Source organism: Leucoraja erinacea, chromosome 28, assembly GCF_028641065.1.
Source record: "Leucoraja erinacea ecotype New England chromosome 28, Leri_hhj_1, whole genome shotgun sequence".
In the NCBI taxonomy this organism is placed as follows: Eukaryota; Metazoa; Chordata; class Chondrichthyes; order Rajiformes; family Rajidae; genus Leucoraja; species Leucoraja erinaceus.
Window position 1 is genome coordinate 18498186 of NC_073404.1, and position 25652 is coordinate 18523837.

General features: G+C 42.3%; 1 protein-coding gene across 1 annotated transcript in view; it reads left to right on the forward strand.

Moving 5' to 3' along the window:
* Positions 1 to 25652, forward strand: part of LOC129710735 (complement factor B-like) — a 39145-nt gene that overhangs the window by 2059 nt on the left and 11434 nt on the right. The window contains exons 2-12 of the mRNA XM_055657935.1: positions 4421 to 4627; positions 5714 to 5899; positions 8930 to 9100; positions 11985 to 12059; positions 15096 to 15220; positions 16388 to 16520; positions 18938 to 19072; positions 20199 to 20279; positions 21411 to 21563; positions 22305 to 22426; positions 24672 to 24780. Coding sequence (XP_055513910.1) covers positions 4421 to 4627; positions 5714 to 5899; positions 8930 to 9100; positions 11985 to 12059; positions 15096 to 15220; positions 16388 to 16520; positions 18938 to 19072; positions 20199 to 20279; positions 21411 to 21563; positions 22305 to 22426; positions 24672 to 24780 — 1497 coding nt within the window. The remainder of the gene's footprint in view (positions 1 to 4420; positions 4628 to 5713; positions 5900 to 8929; positions 9101 to 11984; positions 12060 to 15095; positions 15221 to 16387; positions 16521 to 18937; positions 19073 to 20198; positions 20280 to 21410; positions 21564 to 22304; positions 22427 to 24671; positions 24781 to 25652) is intronic.

Here is a 25652-nt window from a genome sequence, read left to right on the forward strand (position 1 = left end):
CATCTTACATCAGCAAAATCTCTGCTAAATCTACTATTTTAAGTGACACTTTGCAACAAGTTATAAGTATTGTTAACTATATTCGTGCAAATGCAACACGTCATCGTCAGTTTTGTAATATGCTAAAGCTGGACGATGAGGCATTCAGTGTGGATTTGCCGTATCATTGTAAACTGTTGGCTATCGCAGGGACAGGTGTTAGCTAAATGTTTATCTTTGCGAGAACAGATAGTTACATTTCATGAAGAACAGAATCAGCCATGTGAATTATTGAAAGGAGATTGAAGATTACTGCATTTCTGTGTGATATCATGTCAAAGCAAGACTTGAATGTTTTGTTGCAAGGTAAAACTGAGTCTACATATGATATGTGACAAAAAATCCAAGCATTTCAAATAAAATTATCTTTTTTCAAAATTCTTCTTCTTCAAAATGAAATTTTGGATGCACATATTCCCCAGTTAGCTAAGGTCATTGATGAGCAGGAGGATTCATGCGAATCATTTGATGAATACGCAGCTGTTATTGACTTCGTAATTAACGATTACAATGAAAGGTTCACTGACTGAGAATCATGACATCACACTTAAGTTAGCATTTCAACCTCACCTAGGTGATGTCTCCAAGGCTCCTAAAGAACTACAGATGGAATTGATTGAGCTCTCAGGAGATGACATCTTAAAGTCCTTATTTGACGCTTAGAAAGATCCGATTGAAATATGGAAAAATGCAATAGAATATCCTCGTCCTCGGTAACATGCACGAAACAATGCTTTCTTGCTTTTCAAGCCACTTATTGCTGCGAATCTACATTCTCTTACCTAACCCAAATTAAGACGCCCTTAAGGTCACAAATGACGGATACCCATCTATAAGATCAGCTGAAACTGCGTACCTCCATGTTGCAACCAAATATTCAAATGCTTTCCCACAAAAAGCAGTCACAACAAAGTCATTAATAGGTTAGTCAACTTTAGAATTAACAATTTTTTTTTTCATTTTCTTGAAGTTAATACATAGTAGTTAGATTTTTACAAAATAATGTACATTTTGAAGTATGTCTAATTGAAGTTTTTTGCATGTGGCCTTATAGGATTACAGGTAACTTAATGCGGCATTCCAACATGAAAAGGTCCCCCACCCCTGACTTGGGTGAATCACATATGTTTAAGGTGAAGGGGAAAGATTTAATAGGAATCTGAGCGGTAACCCTCGCGCAAAGGGTGGTGAGTGTGTGGAACAAGCTGCCAGAGGAGGTACAGTAGATGAGGCAGGGTCTATCCCAACGTTTACGTATCAGATAGGTTCATGGATCTGACAGGTTTGGAAGGTTATGGGCCAAATGCGGGCAGGTGGGACTAGTGTAGCTGGGGCATGCTGGCCAGTGTGGGAAATTTGGGCCGAATGGCCTGTTTCTCTCCTGTAGAAATAGCATTGTGAAATGCGAGCCAGGACATCTACGATGCTAATTGATCTTGGAGGTCCTGCCCTATCACCAAGGCCTAGGATTCTTCCTATTGAGCTCTAGAACTCACATCATCTTATTTGATTAATTGCCATAAAATCTAATGCTACCCTGGGGCGGAGAAACAAAATTAATGTAGACACAAGAGACTGCAGAGTCTTGAGCAATAAACAAAGTACTGGAGTAATTCAGCGGGTTAGGCAGCACCTGTGGACGGGGTTAGAATGCATTGTATTATAGAACATATTAACTAAGACTGGTGAGTCTGTTGCACAGTGATGCATGAGTTTCTCATAGAGCAAAAATGTTCTCCATATGAGAGAGTATCTCTGACAATCAGATACACATGAAAGATAAGAGAAGGAAAAAAAGGAGAAAGCCTCCAAGATATTAATTTTAGTTTAGAGATAAAGCGCGGAAACAGGCCCTTCGGCCCACTGAGTCTGCAATTCTCGCACATTAATACTATCCTGCACACACTAAGGACAATTTACATTTATACCAAGCCAATTAACCTACAAACCTGTACGTCTTTGGAGAGTGGGAGGAAACCGAAGATCTTGAAAAAAAACCCATGCAGATAACGAGGAGAACATACAAACTCCGTACAGACAGCACCCGTATTCGGGATCGAACCTGGGATACGGGGCTCTGGCGCTGTAAGGCAGCAACTCCACCACTGTGCCACCGTGCCGCGCATGGGATGGGAACACTGTAAGAATTCAAAATTGTTTGGTTCAAGTTGATATTACTGATGCTTTTTATCCATCAAATGATGGGTGGGAGAAAGGTTTGACAATACCAGAAAATACAAGGATTGTCAAACTAGTGGAAAAAATATTAAACTTCAGGTGTCCAAAGGAAATCTGAAAAGGTGACAGAGAATCCATGAACTGAGAATGTGTTTCAAAGCTTCTGAGGGAATGAAGAGGAAGGAGGTTTTCAGGTTTGACCCAAGAGAAATGGGACACGTTTCACTGGGAAGTGTTTAAGGAAAAAGTGGTCACAAGATTAGGTGTGATTAAATTTAGGCGGTCACGGTGGCGCAGGGGTAAAGTTGCTGGTGCTGTCTGCACGAAGTTTGTACATTCTCCCCGTGACCTGTGTGGAAGAACTCTCCGAGATCTTTCCTCCCACACTCCAAAGACGTACAGGTTTGTAGGTTAATTGGCTTGGTAAATGTAAAAAATTGTCCCTAGTGGGTGTAGGATAGTGTTAATGTGCGGGGATCGCTGGCTGGCGAGGACCCTGTGGGCTGACGGGCCTGTTTCCGCGCTGCATCTCTAAACAAAACTAGAACTAAGGATATCTAGGGTTGGATTAGCTACGGTAAAAAATAAAAGCATTCGAATATTAAAAATGCTCATTCAGAAGAAAACTACTTTTCCTGATCCGAAAAGTGAATACTGTTGCAAGTGGAGTGGATACAAAAACTGACACATAAAATTAGACATCAAAGAGAAGATGGGGTTTAGACTGGACAAGCCAACAAGGGGAGAAGGAACGATATTTACCCCTAGATATCCTTGGGTGATTAAAGCAATGAAACCGAATAAAAATAGTTTGATTAATATAAGTATGGTTCAGCAATTGTTTGTGGACCAAAAGTAAAAAGGTGAACTGTAATTGAAATATGTAACTGATAAAAAAAGGCAGAAGGAGCAGTGTGGGCTTGATTAGGAACAAAACAAGGGTTTTTTGAAGAGGCAGAATACATGAATGGTACATGAGTTACTTACAACTGGACTCACCAAAGAGGATAGTCAAAGTCAAAGTAAGGAGATGGTAGTGATCGTAGCATGTAAATGGACCAGGAAAAAGCTAGTGCAAAGGTAGAAGAGCCACCTAGGAGAGATTCTCACTGAGGAAAGGATGGGGAAAGCAGAGGCTGTGGTTACAATATACCAATCCCAGGAATAGTATGTGCCAGTAGTTGTGGAGTGTAGCTTTATAGCTTTTTTGATATTTTGGGGATAAAGAAACATAGGATTCATAAGGTCATAAGTGATAGGAGCAGAATTAGGGCATTCGGCCCATCAAGTCTACTCTGCCATTCAATCACGGCTGATCTATCTCTCCCTCCTAACCCCATTCTCCTGCCCTCTCCCCATAACCCCGACGCCTGTTTCATGCAGGAGCGAGGCAGTGAGGATTCAGTGACGACCCCTACAAATGAGGCAGGAGGTTAGATGAGCTTCCTCCTCTTATATTTATACTTTTACTTTGGTGTAAAACCACCTCACACACATTAGAGACAATTTAACGTTTTATACCAAGCCAATTAACATGCAAACCTGGACATCTTTGGAGTGTGGGAGGCAACCGAAGAACTCGGGGGGGGGGGGAAAAACCACGCAGGTCACGGGGAGAACATACAAACTCCGTGCAGGCAATCACCCATAGTCAGGATCGAACTCAGGTCTCTGATGCTGTAAGGCAGCTACTCTACCGCTGCGCCACCGTGCCATCCCTCTTTTACGGAATATAGCCTTTCTTGGCATATCAGATCATGAGTAGAGAAAGCCCTTTTGTAAGGATCTGTAAGTAGAAATGCCTCGATGTACTGGCCAATGTCAGCCTCTGAGAGAGTGGTGATTGTGCAATTCATTTCGGTATATTTTAGTCAGGAAGTTGAGAATTAAATTAGCCCTGGATCCCTTTCCTAATCGTTATGCCATGATTCTCAATTTCTTCTGGAAAGTATGGGTTGTTAAGTACTTATTTGATGTCAATAGGTGAGAACATCTTTTGGATTCTCTATATTTAAAATACCTTGATAGCACTCTGGGTGTAAAGATGGAAAATATTCCAGAGAGAAAGGTGCTGATACTTTCGAAGGAAATGTACTGATTAGAAGAATAAACGTACCTTGTAGAGAGGATAGCATTTATTGGAGAATCATATTAAGCAGATTAAATGTACTCATCTGTAATGCTTTAATGCCGAACATTATAGAAGGTAACCTCTGCCCCGATGATGAAGTAATTGATGGAGGATGGATCAAGTGGCCAGAGAATCGAGTGGAAAGAAGTGTGATGACTTACATTTGTCCTGTGGGATTCCGGCCCCACCCTGTCAGCTGGAGATGCTGTGGCTCGGACGGGAAGTGGAGTCGTCTGAGAAATGCATATGGTGAAGTTGCACTTAGAGCATCGTGCAAAGGTTAGTCTTTATCTAGACTGTTAATCCCCTTGCAGGGATAAGGAACATGCTGGATGTTACTTTTAACTGAGTTGAAGGTCAACATATGCATTCGCACATCTTAGCCCTCTGCATTGGTAGCACCATCTCATCATATCAGTGTTTATGTTGAAAGAAATAGACGAATGAAGGCAAAAGTGGTGACAGAATAATTTGCTGAGAATTTCTCCGTTGAACTGCTTTCAGTGATTCACTTCCGCCCTTCAGCCCCGCTATGGATGTCAATGGTTCCAAATGACACAGGGGTGCCAGATTACAAACTAATGTTTGATAGTTATCACCAGCTCCACCATCCCCAGGAAAGTTCTTTAAACTTTTAGATCTGCCACATCCCAGTGTTTTACTTACAGCACAGTTTTGTTGTTTTAATTCAATGTTAGATCGAACAATTTCTTCAAACTGAGTTGAAGAATGTGGTAGCTCAGCTTATCCTTGAAATGCACTGGGAAGTCCAACACTCAAGCCAAAGGCTGCCCCAGCGTTTATTGCACTTTAACCAAGTATGGTGTGTGTCACTAACAGTACTTCTGTTATTTACCATCCTTGCCATGTTACAGTGCAATCTAGGCCTGAATTATGAAAATAACCCTGAAATTTATGAAAAAACATAAGATTTCCATTCAACTTCAAATGTTCCAAATCAATTTAATGTTCATTTCATTCAACCACAGCTCATGACTGGGCCAGAGAGAGAGAGAGTTTTATTTCCTTTGCTTCATTACATCCTTTAATTATTGCCTAGAATACAACACATTTTTTATATGGATTGAATCTATAAACTCATGTGCATAACCCCGACCATATGAACTCCGAAACATGGCCTGAGTGTTAGCTCATGCACTAAATATTATCCATATTATTCCCATTATCATGTATCTGTCATCACTGTGAATGGCTCAATTGGAATCATGTATTGTCTTTCCGCTGACTGGTTAGCACGCAACAAAGGCGTTTCACTTCACCTCGGTACACGTGACAATAAACTAAACTAGAATCATGTGGTTTCAGATGTAACCAATTGTAACTCTCTCCTCAATTACTTTGCAGAACTAACTTGCCTTGCTCCTCAATATTTTGAGTTTGGATCGTTCCATCCTCGTAGAGTTGTCCACCGGTTCAATGACTCCATCTCCTTTCAATGCTATGATGGGTTCCAGCTAGTGGGACCGGCTTTAAGGACCTGTTTACCAAATGGTCAGTGGACTGGGAAACTGCCCAGATGTTACACTGAAGGTATTTATTATTATTATTATATAATTTTTACACTGCGCGGTGGTTAGCATAACAGTTTACAATTTTGGTTTGCTTCTAGTGATTTAATACGTGATCTCTTGTCAGAGTTATGCTGCATAACCCAACATACACAAGGAGTCACATCCCAGAACTCTCTAGTGTATTATACATAACACCCTTAATTATATGACTCCTTCTATTCAAATTAGATTATGTGCTACACAATTATCAGGATATATTTCATGAAATCATTAGAATCTGTTTTAAGTGCAAAAATTTAGTTATAAACACATGCATTTTCCACCCCTGCAACGGACTGTTCCAGCCTTTGGGAGTGTAGTGTTTATGTGCTATGGTCAGGCAAACGCCTCCGTTGACATGCAGTGAGAACGGAGAGGTTGAGAAGGAGTTTCTTCCCAGAGGCAATTCGGACTGTAAACGCCCATCTCACCAGGGACTAACTCTACAGAACGTTTTTCCTTCTATTATTTATTATGTAAAAGAATATGTGTGTTATGATTGTGTTTATAATTTGTTTGGTTGTTTTGTTGTTTGTCTTTTGCACAAAAGTCCGCGAGCATTGCCACTTTCATTTCACTGCACATCTCGTATGTGTATGTGACAAATAAACTTGACTTGACTTGACTTTAAAGAACTGAATGTGGTTTGACAATGATAATATAGGTTAACCTATTTGGTGTTACACAGCATATCTATTCTTGTTATTATACCAATAGCATTGTTTACCATATTACAAAACAAAACATAGAACACAGAAGAGTACGGCACAGGCACGTGCCCTTCGGCCCATAACATGATGCCAAGTTCAACTGATCTCATCTGCCCGTACATGAGACATATCCCTCTATTCCCTGCACTTCCACATGCCTCATCAAAAGCCTCTTAAACACCACCATCATATCTGACTTCGCCACCACGCTTGGCAGTGCATTCCAGGCCCTCACCACTCGCTGAGGGAAATAAACTTGCCCCGCACATCTACATTAAACTTTCTTCCTCATCTTATAGCTATACCTTCCAGTGTTTGACATTGCCATCATGGAAAAAAGGTTCTGATGTCTATCCGATCTATGCCACTCATAATTTTAAATACTTCTATTAAGTCTCCCCTCAACCTCCAACGTTTGAGAGAAAACAATCCAAGTCTATCCAATCTTTCCCTGTAGCTGAAACCCCCTAATCCAGGCACTATTCTGGTAAGCCTCCTCTGCACCCTCTCTAAAGACGCAATATATTTTCTGTAATGAGGTGAGGAAATAAGGCAGATGCTAATTAGTAATGGAAGTGCAGCGATTTATCAGTTTTGGGATTATTATTATTAAAGCCCTTACAAATATGGTACAAACCAATAACATAATCGCTAACCATGGTAGATATCTCATCTTGCATTTTTATGCATATGTTGTACCCATCCAACATTTGTATTAGCTGCACATTACAATTGACGCAAGCTCAAAATATATACATAACCCTTCATTAACTATTTGAAGGGATAGATTGGTTCGGCACGGAAACTTAACTGCTTGAACTCAGGAATAGATGAAAAGTTATACTTTATAATCTACGAACCTATCTCCAATGACGTATTATTAGTAATTCATTCCACCTTTTTTTCTTTTTTGACATTTGTAATTCTTTTTTTTTTCTCTCTCTATCTATATAAACACAAACTAGAAGCAGAATCAATCCACAATTGAAAATTTTAATAATGTATGATTGATGTACATGAAAGGTTTTTACTATAATATGTAACTATATTTTACCATAACATGTCTGCTTCTAATAAATATATATATATATTTTAAATTAAAAAAAAAATATATATATATATATATATATACATAACCCTGATTTGAAGAATCATTCGCAAATTTAAAAAACACATACATATTATTTGATGGTACAGTATATATTGCTATCTAATGAAGGCTGCTGAGAATACAGATTACATTTTAATGGCGTATGTGGTCTGATACTTCCTGCTTAAACTGGAGACAAGATCCATTGGAGGATCCTCAAGCTTATATTGGTAAGATTCTCAACACCCAGCATTTGAACTCTTTTTTTGGCATGTGCAACATTACTCCTTTGCAAATATGTCACTTTTGTTCAGTTTAGTTTAGAGATACAGCGTGGAAATTAGCTGTTCAGCCCACCGAGTCTGTGCTGACCAACAATCCTGTGCACTAGGAGACCTCTCTCGACCATACAGGCGACCCCTGGCGACATGTCCCCTGGTGACATCCCACGACACCCGCTACATGTCGCCAGGGGTCACCTGTATGGTCGCGAGAAGTCTCCTAGTCACCCAAAGAGTCGTAGCATCTTTCTGGCCGCCGCTGAATTTTAAACATGTTTAAAATGTTCAGCGACCTATCACGGGTGCCGGCAGCCGTCAAAAAGGTTGCGTAAGTGGGACAGGCCCTTTAGGGAATTTTTAGTCATTTTTCTAATAGATGGAGTTCCATAATGGAAAACGAATTATCATTAATTTGGCACAAACTTACATCAGCACTGAGAATATGAGAAGCAGTGAGAACACTGAAGAAGGGTTTCGGCCCGAAACGTTGCCTATTTCCTTCGCTCCATAGATGCTGCTGCACCGGCTGAGTTTCTCCAGCTTTTTTGTGTACCTGAGAATAACAATGGTGAGATCTGTTCTGGAAATTGATTATCAGTGTATGGTTAAAACAAAAACACAAAGTGCTGGAGTAACTCAGCGGGTCAGGCAGCATCTCCAGAGAACATGGGTAGGTGATGTTTTGGGACGGAGTCATTTTTTAAATATCAAGTATGGTATTTGGGGCATGCAAGGGCTTGGCAAGCAGTAGAGGTAATTTAGGCCACAGTTTCATGTCTGATCTCGACTCAAGTTTCATCTAAAAATCAAAGGGTTGATGGTACTACAGCCAACATCAACGTGTGTCTTGACAGTCCTGGCAGGATAATCTCAACCTGCTGAACTAGTCTTGATTAGAAGGTTTCTAATGGTCTACTTTCTCTCTTTAGGCACATTATGTCCCAACCCTGGAATTCCTTTTGGTTCAAAAAGAACGGGCAATAGGTTTAACCTCTTTTCGATTGTGCTATACAGCTGTTGGACAAGCATTTTACGAGGTTCATCAAAACGCCAATGCTTGCAATCTGGCCAGTGGTCTGGAGTGGAACCACGATGTGAAAGTAAATATTTATTCTCTCCCCAATTCCTTTAAGTATCTTCGGACAAGCAGCGTTCCCATGTTGTTGCAACGTGGAACTTAGGAGGTGGACCTTTAAAAAAAGATGTGGTATCCCACATCTCTTTACAGTCAGTGGAAGTTCTTTGAAGTTGTGATGTGGGAAACACATCAGTCGCAGGGAAGAAGCTATTCTTGAACCTGGTGGTCACAGTTTGCAGGCTCCTGCAACTTCTTCCCGATGGTAGGATCGAAATGAGAGCATGGCCAGTTAGGCTATCCTTTACTCTCAATTAGAAGGAATTTATTAAGTGAAATCAACTCAACAATCCACAAGCTCATAAGCTCAGAAGCAAAAAAAGCAGATGGTGGAATTCGGGAATGAGAACAGAAAATGTCGGAGAAATTCAGGCAGCATGGGATCATAGAGTGCAGGAACGTTTAGAGTGTGGCTCTTTATTGTTAAACTTGCATAGTGTTTACATTTGATTACAGACCAATTTATACCTTGGTTGTATATCTATTAGTGAGACCACACCTGGAGTATTGTGTGCAGTTTTGGTCTCCTAATTTGAGGAATGACATTCTTGCTACTGAGGGAGTGCAGCAGAGATTTACAAGGTTAATTCCCGGGATGGCGGGACTGTTATATGCTGAGAGAATGGTGCGGTTGGGCTTGTATACTCTGGAGTATACTCTGAAGGATGAGAAGGGATTTATTGAAACATATAAGATTATTAAGGGTTTGGACAAACTAGAGGCAGGAAACATGTTCCCGATTTTGGGGGAATCCAGAACCAGGGGGCCACAGTTTAAGAATAAGGGGTAAGCTATTTAGAACGGAGCCGAGGAAACACTTTTTCTCACAGAGAGTAGTGAGTCTGTGGAATTCTCTGCCTCTGCCAGGGCGGTGGAGGCCGGTTCTCTGGATGCTTTCAAGAGGGAGCTAGATAGGACTCTTAAAGATAGCGGAGTTAGGGGATATGGGGAGAAGGCAGGAACAGGGTACTGATTGGGGATGATCAGCCATGATCACTTTGAATGGCGGTGCTGGCTGGCCGAATGGCCAACTCTTGCACCTGTTGTCTATTGCCTATTATATATTCAACATTGGGTGTCATAATGTTGCATAATCAGCAGATTTTCATTTTGCTTCTGATTTGTTTAAAGGAAAGGTTGTCATTTATGTTGAGGCTTTCATAATCTCACAACTATATAACATTTAAATTATAATGTTTTATTTTTAATTGTCTACTGTATATCATTTTGTTACTCGTGATCAAAGCTCCAAAGCAAATTCCTTGTATGTATACATACTTGGCTGATAAAATGTATTAATTAATTAATTCCTAGCGACGCTTCACAGCCAATGACGCAATTCTGAATTATAGTCAGAATGCAAGAAATGTCGCAGTTAAGCTGTTCAGCAGCAATAGAATGGAAAATGCAGATCATCTAATTTTATTCATGCGGACTTTGGATGAAGGTCAATAATTAGACAAAACATCAGAAATGTCCAGTTCTTCGTGCAAATCGTGCTGTAGGGTCTTTTTGTTGTCCTGTGGATAGGACAAGTGGGTGATTCAGAAGTGTCATCTTCATCTGAAAGTTGGCATCTTCAGAAATGCACTGAAAACCCATATGTGTCCTTGCAGCTTACTCTTGAGGAGGCCACATACTTGGCAGCTATAATTATGCGTGCAAACACTTTCCTGTGCAACGGGGTTCTTCTTGCCGTGCGATGTAACAGGAATTAATATGAAGCCAAGGCATGCAACATGTTATATTAGAGGTATTTTTTAGTTTAGTTTAGACACAGAACGGAAACAGGCCCACCGAGTCCACACCGACCAGCGACCCCCACATTAACACTATCCTAGACACTAGGGACAATTTAAACATACACCAAGCCAATTAACCTACAAACCGGCACGTCTTTGGATTGTGGGAGGAAACTGAAGATCTCAGAGAAAACCCACACGGACACGGGGAGAATGTATAAACTCAGTACAGAGAGCACCCGTATTCGGGATCGAAACCCGGGTCTCTGGCACTGTAAGCGCTGTAAGGCAGGAACTCTACCGCTGCGCCACCGTGCTGCCCTTTAAATGTCAGTTTTAGTTTTTTTAGGTTTAAAGATACAGGGGAACAGGTCCTTCAGCCCACCGTGTCCATACTAGCCATTACACTAGCTCAATGTTATTCCACTTTCACATCCAGTCCCTACAATTAACTTATAAACCTCACGTTATTTGTTTAGTTTATCATTTTAGTTGAGTTTATTGTCACGTGTACGAGGTACAGTGAAAAGCTTGTGTTGTGTGCTAACCAGTCAGCAGAAAGACAATATACAATTACAATCGAGCCATTTACAGTGGATAGCTACACGATAAGGGAATACTGTTAAGTTACTGCAATGGTTACCTGCCTGAGAAACCTCATGTTATATAAAGGCATGTTGTAACATAAGGCCATTGGTGTCTTTAAAACACTTACTTAAATAGATTTCCTGATCACAGTTGCGCTATAACCAATGAGTAGTGTTGCATGATCCATCAATCACTTTATAACTAATTTGAGTCATGGAAACACACGTAATAGCAGAACTAGCTGTCCAAGTAATAGCAAAGCAATCACTTCTGTCTACCTGCCTACTAGTTCAAGTTCAAGTTCAAGTGAGTTTATTGTCATGTGTCCCTGTATAGGACAATGACATTCTTGCTTTGCTTCAGCACACAGAACATAGTAGGCATTTACTACAAAACAGATAAGTGTGTCCATATACCATAATATAAATATATACACACACGAATAAATAAATTGAATACTGCATACTATTCTGCATACTGCATACTGCATACTGAATACTGCGTTCCATTGATGAACAGACAGATATGCTTTTGATAACGTGAAGGACCTGGCAAGAGAACTGGACATCTTGGAGTCAACAGTACGCACTAATGGTAAGACTGATACATTTCTGACATTCATTACTGCTATTGCAAGCTGAACTAGTGTGTTGCTACACATGGACAAATTAGGATCATGATTAGATGGTTAGCTGGAGACCTCATCTCCCCCTCTAGGTCACGGCTCGGGATTCTCCAGATTGAATTGCTCTAATTGATACTTTCTGCAATTCAAAACTAACTGCTGTTGGAATTTATTCCAGATTTGGCTTCCTTCCTCATGTATGGGGCAGAAATCCGATTGAAGTTGTTTAGTTTTCATATCTTGGCTTTTTTTAATGTGGGATCGTGAGACCTGGAGTGTTTGACTTGGTCACAAACTTTACGCATGTTCATTACAAATAGCAAGTTGATTTTGAAACCAAAACCAATCGCAAAGTAGTGGTTGGTTGCAGGGAATCCCATGTTCAAATAATTGCTCAAATGGTATTCTATGGGATACTTGGAGCGGAGTATTCTGACTATATTTGTATACCTAGAGTCACAGAGCTATATGGCACGGAATCAGCCCCTTCATCCCAACTTGAGCATGTTGACCAAATTACTTAATCGCGCTAGTCTCATTTGCATATGCCCGACCCTTATCCATCCAAACCTTCCCAATCCATGTACTCATGCAAGTATTTTGGAAATATCGTAATTGTACCTTCCTCTACAACATCACCTGGCAGCATGTTTCATGTAGAGACCTAGGCCCACGCATCCCTTTTAAATTGTTGCCCTCTCAGCTTAAATCTATGTACCTTCGATCTTCCAGCATCTGCAGTTCCTTCTTGAACACTTAAATCTATGCACTCTAGTTTTAGACTGCTCTACCCTGGGAAAAGACTGTGGCTGTTCACCTTATCTATGTCCCTCATGATTTTACACTGTCTTTTACCCTGCAGGGAAAAAAGACACCATCTATTGAGTAGGGAATAGACACAAAAAGCTCAGCGGGTCAGGCAGCATCTCTGGAGAAAAGGAATAGGTGACATTTGGGATCTGAACCCTTCTTCAGACGGAAGGACTGAAAATGGTCGCCTAGTTATAGGAAGGATGTCAACAAAATAGAGAGAGTACAGAGGAGATTTACTAGAATGTTTCCTGGGTTTCAGCAACTAAGATACAGAGAAAGGTTGAACAAGTTAGGGCTTTATTCTTTGGAGCGCAGAAGGTTAAGGGGGGACTTGATAGAGGTCTTTAAAATGATGAGAGGGATAGACAGAGTTGACGTGGATAAGCTTTTCCCACTGAGAGTAGGGAAGATTCAAACAAGGGGACATGACTTGAGAATTAAGGGACAGAAGTTTAGGGGTAACATGAGGGGGAACTTCTTTACTCAGAGAGTGGTGGCTGTGTGGAATGAGCTTCCAGTGAAGGTGGTGGAGGCAGGTTCGTTTTTATCATTTAAAAATAAATTGGGTAGTTATATGGAAAAGGTATGGAGGGTTATGGTCTGAACGCAGGTGTATGGGACTAGGGCAGAATACGTGTTCGGCATGGACTAGAAGGGTCGAGATGGCCTGTTTCCATGCTGTAATTGTTATATGGTTATATGGAAAGGGAAACTGTAGGCGAGAAAAGGCCAGAACAAATCAGGGCCAGCAACAGATGACGTCAGGAAGGGAGGAGTCCATAATGGCCCATTGTTGGCTGAGCAGGATGTCCTAACAAGGATGCAAACAGTGGAACCCCAATTTAATGACGTCCTTCCTAGAGCAGGGTGGCCAGAACTGTGCACACTACTCCAAATGTGTTTTGACCAACATCTTGCGCGACTGTAAAATGATGTTACAATTCCTGTACTCGGCACCTATACGATGAAGGCAAAACTGCCAGGTGCCTTCTTCATCACCCTGTCCTCCCACGTCAACACTTTCATGAATCAATGTACCTGCACCTTCAGGTCTCTCATCCCACTGCACTCCGGCCCTGGTTTGTCTTACCAAAACGCCACACATTTATCAAAATTAAACACCATCTGCCATTCCTCGGCCCAACCTCCTAAGTGATCAAGAACCCTTTGTAATCATAGATGACCTTCTTCACTGTCCACTATACCACCCATTTTAGCGTCTTACTAACCATGCCATCTACACTCACAAAATTGATAATATAAATAACAGACAACAGTGGGCCCAGTACCCATTCTTGTACTTGGTACAGGCCTCCAGAATGAAAAACAACTCTTCACCATCACCTTGTCTCCTACACTTCAGTCAATTTTGTATCCATTTGGTTAGCTCACCCTGGAGCATTTGCATTGGATGGGATCCTGTAGATGATGGTCTCAACCATTTAAAGCTCTTGTCCTTCTTCACAGTGGAGGTTGCGTTTGAGAGGAGCTGTTGGTGCAGTTTAGGCTGGTAATTGGAGCCCAGTTTGCAGATGGTATATATTTCATCCCCTCTGGACCAATGCTGGAGGAAATGAATGTTTTAGTGTGGTGGATGGGCTACCAGGCAAATGGGTTATTTTGTCCTGGACAGCATCGAATTGTTGCACGCTGTTGGAGCGGCTGTCGTCCAGGATAGTGAAGGATATTCCATCATGATCTTGACTTGTGCCTTGCTGATTATAGTAAGGCCTTGTGGTGATGGGAGGTGAGTCACTCACCATAGGATACCTGGCTTCAGGTGTGTCCTGTTGCTGTACATAGATAGCTAATCCATGTATCCATGATCCATATTTCTCTTCACGATGACTCCCAGGATGGGAATGGTGGGGGATGCAGGAATAGCAATGCCATTGAATCTCAAGAGCAGCTGTTGGAAGTAGTCATTGCCCAGCATATCAGTGGCATTGATGGCATTTATAATTTACCAGTACATGCATGATTGTTGTTTAGGTCGTTTTAAGTATCGATGTGGACTGTTTATTTTGCTATGAAGTTCTGAACAGAAATGAATTTTGTGTAATTGTTAGGAACTGTCCTCAATATTGACCTTAATATAGTCCCTAACCTCATATTTCCCTGCCCGGTAACAAGGCCAGTGTGCCCAGATTGTACCACAGTGTATCTGAATAGTTGTGTTTTTATTTCTGCAGACCTTACTCTTGGACCTAATGACAAGAAAAGGGTTGATTTCTTCTTTGTCGTCGATATTTCAGCAAGTCTTGGGAATGAAAACTTCATCAAGGCTTTTGACTTTGTTACAACTTTCATCAATAGGGTAAGTGTGATTAATCAGTGCTCTAAAAATCTCAGGGGCTCAGGGCTAAGCTGAGCAGGACGAGGGAGGAATGAATACAGACTGGAATAAAATGAAAACTGTCTTACGTACTGTCACAATGTCCTGGCCTTTGCATTGTTCCTTTTGGTGAGTCATCTTGCTATTTAAAATACATTTCAACATTTGATTTTGATAGAGCTAGCGCTGCATTTGCAGTTTGCATTTAATTGAGAGGTTTATATAATAAACAATGCAAAATGTCATTTGTGATAGGAACTCATGAGCATCTGGTTTTGATACCTGAATCGGAGCTGACTAGCCCATTTAATCCTTTTCTGTTAATGTTATGCAATGCAAGCACAAATTATTTCTACTGATGTAGAGTTCCAGACACAGAGCATTGCTGATGTAGGAAGAGCTGAGGATGAGTCACAGGTTAGAATCGAACCAGGGATCAGATTGTTTCCACCTGGATTAATACTATCTGAGGAAAATATCCCCCAGGGTCAGCCTGGGCTACATGCCCTGATGGTCAGTATCAGGTGATTCTGGTAGGTAACTGAGGTCTAGTCCCTTACCACCATCACAGCATAGAGGTTACAGCTGAGGTTTAATTTAGTTTAGAGAGACAGTGGAAAACAGGTCCTTCTCAGTCCACGCCAAACGTCCACGCCAACCAAGAGACGTGTTCTATAATTTAAACACTTTTACAAAACTGGAATCAAAGTAAATGCAAATTGGAATTGGAAACGGTTAAACATACAACTCCGGATACCTGGGTTTGATTCTGATTCCCAATGTGTCAACTTTGGGACAGCACAGAAGCGCCGATGTTAGAGTTACTGCCTCACATCGCCAGAGACCCAGATTCAATTGACCTCTGGTGCTGCCTGTGTGTAGTTGCAAGAAAGTGGTTACTAGCAATTACGTTTAGTGTAGGATGGTGGTGGATCAATTCAGGGAGAATTTGATCAGCGTGTGAGAGAGAATAGAATACAGGTTAATAATAAGTGGGGCGGGGCGGGGCGGGGGTGGGTTGGAATGGGATTGATGGAATTTCTCTGAGAGTCAGCAGAGAATGTTGTTTCCTATGTTATCAGGAAGAAGGGACATGAAATACGGAAAATGGACCATGTGGGTTGAAAGATTCTCTTTTCCGTGTTCTAGTTTTCAGATTTTAATGATGTGGTCCGGTTTGAAGTTATTGCATTTGGACCTGATGTCATAACAATCACACACATCAAGGACCATCTTACTCCTGGGAGGATGATAGAAAAGATTAAAGGTCTTAAATATGGAGGTAAGTTGGACCGTTTTTGTTGTGGCTGCGACAAAAATTCAGGAGATTCTGGGAACGTGTAGCTGATCATGCGGTGACCGTGAAGGATGAAGGCACGTTCAAGAACGTCAAGAGTGTTTTATTGTCATATGTCCCAGATAGAACAATGAAATTCTTACTTGCAGCAGCACAACAGGCTGTAAACAATATAATAAACGAGAGAGAAAAAAAAGCTCAGTGAGTGTACACATGCACACACACATACACGCACACGCACACGCACACGCACACGCACACGCACACGCACACACACACATATACACACATATACACACATACGTACACACAAAAAACCCAAATAATAGTGCAATAATAGTCAATGTAGTTCAGAACTTATTTGAGGTTGGAGTGTTTAATATCCTGATGGCTGTACCAAAGAAGCTGTTTCTGAACCTGGGCGTTACAGTTCTCAGGCTCCTGTACCTTCTTCCCAATGGCGGGGGTGAAATGAGTGTGTGGCCAGGGTGGTGTGCTTCTGATGATGATGGCTGCCTTCTTGAGGCAGTGACACCGGTAAATCCCTTTGATGTTGGGGAGATCAGAGCTGGTGATGGACTGGGCAGTGTTCTCAACTTTTAGCCCTCTTCTTCACTCCTGGGCATTCAAGTTGCTGACCCAGGCCGTGATGCGACCAGTCAATACGCTCTCTACTGCACACCTGTAGAAGTTCAAGGTTGGTGCTGATTGAGTGACCCCCCCCTCAGAGAAATCAAATGTATTTCACTACATTAAGAAATTAGAGGAGAAGAGAACCAATGTACCAATCACATCAATGGTGCTCAGACTGCTTGGTAGAACTACTTGGATAATACAAGACCTTCTTCGGTGAGATTACAGAGATCTGCAGACGAGGGTGCAGAGAAGATTTACGATGGTGTTGCCAGGGCTTGAGGGCCTGAGCTGCAGGGAGAGGTTGAGCAGACTAGGACTGTTCCTTGGAGTGCAGGAGGGTGAGGGGTGGTATTATGGAGGTGGACAAAATCATGAGAGGAATAGATTGGGTAAACGCAGAGTCTCTTGCCTGGAGTACGGGAATCTAGAACCAGAAGACACAGGTTTAAGGTGAGGGGGGAAAGATTTAATAGGGACTTTTTTTACACAAAGGGAGGTGGGTGTGTGGAAGGTTCTGCCGGAGGAGGTAGCTGAGGCAGGTACTATCACAACATTTAGGAAACATTTAGATAGGTGCAGGATAGGTTAGGATGGGATACGTTTAGAGGGATATGGGCTAAATGCAGGCAGGTGATGTAGAGTAGATGGGGCATGTTGGTCTGCAAGGGCAAGTTGGGCCGACGGGCCCATTATCAAGCTTTATGACTCTAACTATGAGCGACAAATAGTTTCCGGGAAGATATAAAAGATGAGAACGTCTCTAGAAACCACTGGGTCAACCAACGCTGGAAGTGATGCAGGACGCGGGAAAAAGTTTGGTTTTACAACAAATCTCCTGATAGATCTCTTAAGCCTGATCAGGTTTAGTTTACTTTTTAGTTTAGAAACAGGCCCTTCGGTCCACTGAGTCCTCACCAACCAGCAATCCCCACACATTAACACTATCCTACACACACTGGGGACAATTTACACTTACACCAAGCCAATTAACCTTCACACCTGTACGCCTTTGGAGTGTGGGAGGAAACCGAAGATGACGGAGAAAACCCACGCCATCACGGGGAGAACGTACAACACCGCACAGACGGGAGTCGGGATTGAACCCGGGTGTCCGGCGCTGCAAGCGCTGTAAGGCAGGAACTCTACCGCTGCACCACCAGATATATCCAAAGACATTGTTGGAAGCGAGGGAAGAAATTGCAGATGACCTGGCTGAGATACATGGATCATCTGGTGCAGCAGCATCTATGGAGCGAAGGAAATATTTCCTTCGCTTCATAGATGCTGCTGCACCCGCTGAGTTTCTCCAGCTTTTTTGTGTAACCTTCGATTCTCCAGCATCTGCAGTTCCCTCTTAAATACATGGATCATCTGTTGCAGCTGGTAGAGTTGCTGCTGCACTGCACCAGAAATCCGAGTTCGATCCTGACCTCGGGTGCTGTCTGCATGGAGTTTGCACATTCTCTCCGGCTGCTTTGTTTCTGCAGTTGGGCTCATTTCCAAATCTGCGTAAATGATCTTCATTCTAAATGGTATTCTGTCTTTTGGTATATATTGAAAATGCTGTTAATGCTTTAGTGTCACAGGTTAGAACAAAATGACTTCCATTAAAGTGCATCTTCATAATCTTCATAAACTAGCTTTTTGGACATGTGTTTCCGAACAGATTTGAAAGGGAGAAATAAAGAGTTGGGAATTTGATTTAATATTTGATGTCTGTCCATTTAGCGTGACTTTCAAAATAACTGTGACTTTTTTTATCAAAGACTATAACATTAACAGGGGGAGAACAACAGGATATGCGCTGGAAAAAGTTTACTCCACCATTAATGATACTCTACATATTTGGACATGGAATAGGAGGCCCGTGCCAAAACAAGTCATTATGATCATCACTAATGGTGAGTCTCTAGGAGGTCTGAGTGAAAATTAGCACCTGCACATTGGGCAGGGAATTTGAGTGAAACAGATCAGTTGTGCAGGAGAAAAAGTGCTAATAGCAGGGTTTGGCTCTTGAGAAAACATAGACATATAGAAACATATAAAGTAGCTGCGGGAGTAAGCCATTCGGCCCTTTGAGCCAGCACCGCCATTCAATATGATCATGGCTGATCATCCAGAATCAGTACCCTGTTCCTGCTTTTTCCCCATATCCCTTGATTCTGTTAGCACTAAGAGCTGTATCTAATTCTCTCTTGAAAACATCCAGTGAATTGGCCTCCACTGCCTTCTGTGGCAGAGAATTCCACAGATTCACAACTCTCTGGGTGAAAATGTTTTTTCTCATCGCAGTCCTAAATGGCCTACCCCTTATTCTTAAACTGTGACCCCTGCTTCTGGACTCCCTCAACATCGGGAACATATTTCCTGCGTCCAGCCAGTCCAATCCCTTAAAATGTTTATATGTTTCTATAAAATCCCTCTTATCCTCCTAAATTCCAGTCATCATATGTCAGTCCCGCCATCCCAGGAATTAACCTGATGAACCTACGCTGCACCCTCAATAGCACGAATGTCCTTCCTCAAATTAGGAGACCAAAACTGCACACAATACTCCAGGTGTGGTCTCATCAAAGAAGCTCAACATCGATTACTGACTCCGATTGCAGCTCATAACACACGTGGGAAAATAGAACAATAAATCTTTCATTTCAGAACTAACATTGGCCTTAAATTTCCTTTGAGGACAACCTGCTCCAGATTAGACAGTCAAAGCAAGGAACTGCAGATGCTGGTTTAAAAAAAAAAAAAAAGACACAAGCGCTGGAGTAACTCAGTAGTTCAGCAGCATCTTTGCAGAACATGGATAGATGACATTTTGGATCTTACTGTCCATGCAAGTTATTGTGTTGCTTGCTTTTGGCATGAACTTCCTTAACCTCGGTTCGTGGTAATTCTTGAATAAATTTCTCCTTCACTTCTCCAGCGCAGGTATAGATTGCTGTGCACCTAGACATGAAACTTATTTCACTTTGGATCATTCTTCACTGTGGCAGAATGTAAGTTATTTGTCTTTTCTTTCTATAGGACCGTTCAATGGAGCATCTTCACCTTATTCAGTCATGAAGAAAATTTCCAACTCCCTCTCACATTTGTCAGATCGTCTAGGTATGTAAAACCCTCCACAAAGGCCCCTGACATGTGGGGCCCACAAAACTTCCCCTGTCAATGGAAGGCAATGGATCTGATTTTTAACCCGTTAAAAGGTGGGAACCATGATTGTCAAGATTTTGTTCACCATCTCTTTTGCATGGTCATCCTCTCTCCAGTTATACACATTGGATTCCTGGGGTAGATAAAGGAGCCCCATTACCATTTTAAGGCAAGACTGATCAAGCAGATTGAGAAAAGATAAGATCCATGTATTTGGAGACATCAAGAGATGCAGCACGGATACTGGCCTTCGACCCACTGAGTCCACACCGACCCATCAATCACCCATTTTTACACTAATCCTACTTGAACTAAGTTTATTCTGCCCAGATTCCCATCAACTCCCCTCCAGATTCTAACACTCATCCACACATCAATGGCCATCTAACCTACCAACCTGTACATATTTGGAAACTGGAACACCAGGAGGAAACCTGTGCGGTTCCAGAACTTGCAAACGCCACACAAACAGCACGACTGAACCTAGGTTACTGCAGCCCTCCCACTGCCCCCCAGAATACCAGAATGCCTAGATGGCATACATGTAAAGATGTGGTTTAAGAACCATGTTCTTGCTCCTCTCCTCCTCCACTCACCACCAACCAGTTCTCTTGAAAACACTCCTGATCCTCCCTCCCAGTGTCCATTTTACTTGCATGGGACAGGACATAGAAACATAGATGTGAGTATTGGCAGCTCACTCATCCATAGATAACATTACAAGTGCAATCTTGCCTTATCTGATTAAGAGAGACGTTAGATTATAGGGATGAGGACAGGCAACTCTCTTCCTGACCACTCTGACCGAAAGCACATCAACCAATTCCAGTGTCAAATTGCCATTCCAGTTTTATAAAGTGACTCCTCAAAACTTGTGCATCTTGATTACCCATTGAAGATCGTGGACTCACCAATCCCATCGTACAAAGTCATTTTCTACGGTGCTCTGTATGAAAATCAGGCTTTAAAAATGTAGTGTTTTCTCATTATTCCTATGTATCACACGTGAGACAGGAACTCTCTTGTTTGCCGAATGGGGATTACTCATGTATTCTCTCAATTGCATGTCCTCCTCCAACAATGCAGATGTCTATGCCATTGGAATTGGGGGAATAAAGAAAGATATTCTTGAAAACTTGGTACCAGTGAAGGAGACGCTTGCACACGGTCAGCAGTATGCCTTCTACTTCCCAACCTATGATTACCTGGAGGAAGCGCAGGAGAAGCTCAAAATGAATAGTGAGTAGATGGAATCTGATCATTGCCGATAGATTCAAGAGCTGCCTTGGTGGTCACTGAGGAAGGCAAGTGCAACAATCTAGCCCAAGGTCCATTCTTCATGTGTGATCTTGCTTCTGTTTCTTCCCCTTTGCTCTATCTATTGTACTTGAGTTTGAATTGAATTTAGGTTTATTATGTATTGTACGTGTACTGAGGTACCCAGCAAAAAGCCTTGTTTTGCATGCTATTCAAACAGGTCAGATAATGCTATACATGCTTATATGGTATCGTCTGTTTGAATAGCATGGATAACACACTGTACCTCAGTGCACGTCCATAATAAACCTCAACCTAAATTTGTAGGAAGTTGGTTTACATCGAAGATAGATACAAAATGCTGGAGTAACTTATCGGGTCAGGCAGCATCTCTGGAGAAAAGGAATAGGTGGCATTGCAGGTCGAGACCCTTCTTCAGACTGAGAGTAAGGGGAGATGGAAACTAGAGATTTGAAAAGGTACAAAGAACAAATGATGCAAAAGGACATTTGTCTTTTTTTTTTAATTTGTCCTTTTGCATACCTTTCATTCATTTGTCACAGATTAACGTTTAATAAATTCCAATCATAAATTGCAAATTTGTTTTCTAAAGAAGCACAGAATTTCTAAAACCTTCCTCTGTAGATCCATTGTTTTCCAAAGGTAAGACTCAAGAGCTGAAACTATACCCGCTTCACTGCACTTGGCTTTTGTTGTTATCAGGTAAATTTGATTGCGGTGTCCGGGGGAACTTGATACAAGGACCAGTCGGGAGAATATTTGGTGGTGTCCAGTCGAGAGAGTATGATTGGCCATGGCAAGTCAGTATACAGCTACCAAAATCAGTAAGTTAACGACTTTTAAAACTCCCACTTGACAAGATTTTAAAGGGAATATTGAATATGTCGATAAGGCACAGCATGCCCCAACGCCAGCTCTTATTCAGTGCCTCTTCTTTCTGCTCCAATCTATTTCTACTCCTGTAGCATCACAGGTTCTCTTCCAACTTCTACACACTTTGCAATGTCCAAACTGTTCCACTCGAGCCATTCCGTCTTCTCCCCTCTCCCATCAGGTATAGAAGTGTGAAAACGCACACCACCAGATTCAGGGACAGTGTCTTTCCAGCTGTTACCACGCACCATCCTACCGCAACTACAGAGCAGTCCCGAACTATTATCTACCACATTGGTGACCCGTGGACTATCCTTGATCGGACTTTACTGCCTTTACTTGGCACTAAACATTATTCCCTTATCACGTATCTGCACTCTCGATTGTAATCATGTATTGTCTTTCCACAGGCTGGTTAGCATGCAACAGAAGCTTTTCACTGTATCTCGGTACACGTGACAATAAACTAACTGAACTGAACTGAAACTATGCTGCACAATATCATATCCTGAAGTTAATCCACTCTGACCTCTCAGGATCAAATCCGTGTCCCCACGCAACTAGCGGCACCACTGTGCTGCCCACACAACAAAGTATCCAGTCTCTGTCTTGCTTTTGTACCAGTGATATTTTTGGTTAAATTCAAGGCCAATGGTGAAACCCTTTCCTCCCTCAAACAAAGGTTGATGAGAGTTTTAGCAACGGTAATGTCTCCGAAACTCAAGGAGAGGTGGTCAGACAGTTCACTACTGATGTTAACGGAATCAAGGGATATGGGGAGAAAGCAGGAACGGGATACTGATTGTCGATGATCATCCATGATCATATTTAATGTTGGTGCTGGCACCAGGGGCTAAATGGCCTTCTCCTGCACCTATTTTCCATGTTTCTACGTTAGCCTCTGCCTGATATTTTAGTTTAGTTTCGAGATACAGCACAGAAACAGGCTCTTCAGCCCACTGAGTCCGCACCGACCAGCGATCACCCCGTACGATAGCACTATCCTGCACATGAGGGGACAATTTACAACCAAAGCCAACTAACCTACAAACCTGTACGTCTTTGGAGTGTGGGAGGAAACTGGAGCAGCCGGAGCAAGCCTGTGCGGTCGTGGGGAGAACGTACAAACTCTGTACCGACAGCACCCATAGTCAGGATGGAACCCGGATCTCTGGTGCTGTGAGGCAGCAACTGTACCACTGCGCCACTGTGCCACTCCTGTTTGAGTGCTGCACAGTTAATTACCACCTGTCAGTCTGACAATAAAAGCTGTTTTGCACTCAAACTCACACAGCTTCTCTGTAAGAAGTGGCAGATGATGCTGGACCTCGTAATCAATAAACACCCATCCTTCTGAAGGATCCTTATGATGGAAGTTGGTTCATGTGCAAAATATCTAAAGATGCATGGACCTTAAACAGTGGAATGAGAACTCCTCAGTACTGGGAGTGAGAAGTTCTTCTTGATCTTTTAATTGGGAAAATCATTCTTAACAACTCAGAGGGGAGATAGAGAGAGGGGAGGGGAGATAGAGGGGAGAGGGGGAGAGAGAGAGAAGGAAGAGATAGAAAGACAGGTGGGGAGAGAGAAGTGGAGATGGGAACATGGGGGTAATTTTTCCACACAGGCTATAGGTGACTGGGCATTCTGAACCCAAGCACCAAGTTGTAAGCGGCCGAAAGAGCGCATCCCTCGGGACAGCCCCCACTCTCCCATGGCCACCCTCCACGGGCTGTGGGTCGGGTGGAGCAGGGATGTGGGACAATGTTCATCCCTCCACAGTGATGTGATGGACGTGGGGGCCTGGACCAATCGCTGACAAGTCCCGCCCCCCCGGCAATGTCATATGTCCGTTATTTTACCTTTCTGTTGAGCGACATTCAGTTCGTTGGCTTGTAGGCGACGCCACCTTTCGGGTAGGTGGCATTTCGACAGAGCGCCCATTCGGTGAGTTTGCTTTTAGGCGACGCAGCTTTTCGGTTAGTTGGCTTTTATGTACCCATCCTTTCGGTTAGTTGGCGTTTCGGCTTCATACTCTTTCGGTTCTTTTTCATTCGGTTCTTTGGCTTCAACTTTGCTTCGGCTTCACGTCCGTCAGCGCCACGTCCGCACACGGCTTGTACAGCTAGGTCCAAAGAGGCCTGGGTTTAATGTTCAACTTATTCTTCCAATAGCCTAATTTTCTTTCATTTCTAGGTGCAGGAGTTCTGTGGAGGTTCAATCATCTCAGCACGTTGGATTCTCTCCGCTGCTCATTGCTTCAATGAAACAATGGGAATGATAAGTAACATTACCATACGAGTTGGTGAGAATCAGACTTTTCAATTCTACGAGGACCAGGTTGCTGTCAATTCGCTTTATCTTGTCGAATTCCTACCAGTAACTCCGGGATTTCAGCCATTCTGCCATCTGCTAAGTTATTGTCGTATCAAGGGTTAATGGCATTTTGGAGACATTAAATTCTGCTTTGAACTATCCAGGGTTTAGTGGGTAGAAGGCAGGAGAATGGGGTTAGGAAAGAAAAGATAGACCGGCCTTCAGTTCCTCCTTCCCACTAAATCCTCGGTCCCCTAGTATTTCTGGAAGATTGTTTGTGTCTTCCTTAGTGAAAGCAGAACTAAAGCACTCGTTTAACTGTTCTGCCATTTCCTTGTTTCCCATTATAAATTCACCTGTCTCTGATTGTAAGGGACCTACATTTGCCTTCACTAATCTTTTCCTTTTTACATATCTAAAGAAGCTTTTAGAGTCAGTTTGTATATTCCGCGCAAGCTTTCTCATGCTCTTTTCCCCCCCTCTTAATTAACCCCTTTGTCCTCCTCTGTTGAGTTCTAAATTTCTCCCAGTCCTCCGGTTTGCTGCTTCCACTGGCCAATTTATCTGCTTCTTCCATGGATTTAACACTATCCTTGATTTCCCTCGTTAGCCACAGCTCAACCGCCTTCCCCATTTTATTTTTTCGGCAGACAGGAATGAACAATTTTTGGAGTTCAACCATGCGATCTTTAAATCTCCACCATCAACCCTATAAGTATAATTTGCCAGTCTATCCTAGCCAATTCCCATCTCATACCTTCAAATCTCCTTCCTTTAAATCTCAGAATTAACTGTGTCACTCTCCATCCTAATTCCAGAATTCCACATCACTGTTGCCCAAGGGGCTCTGCACAATAAGAT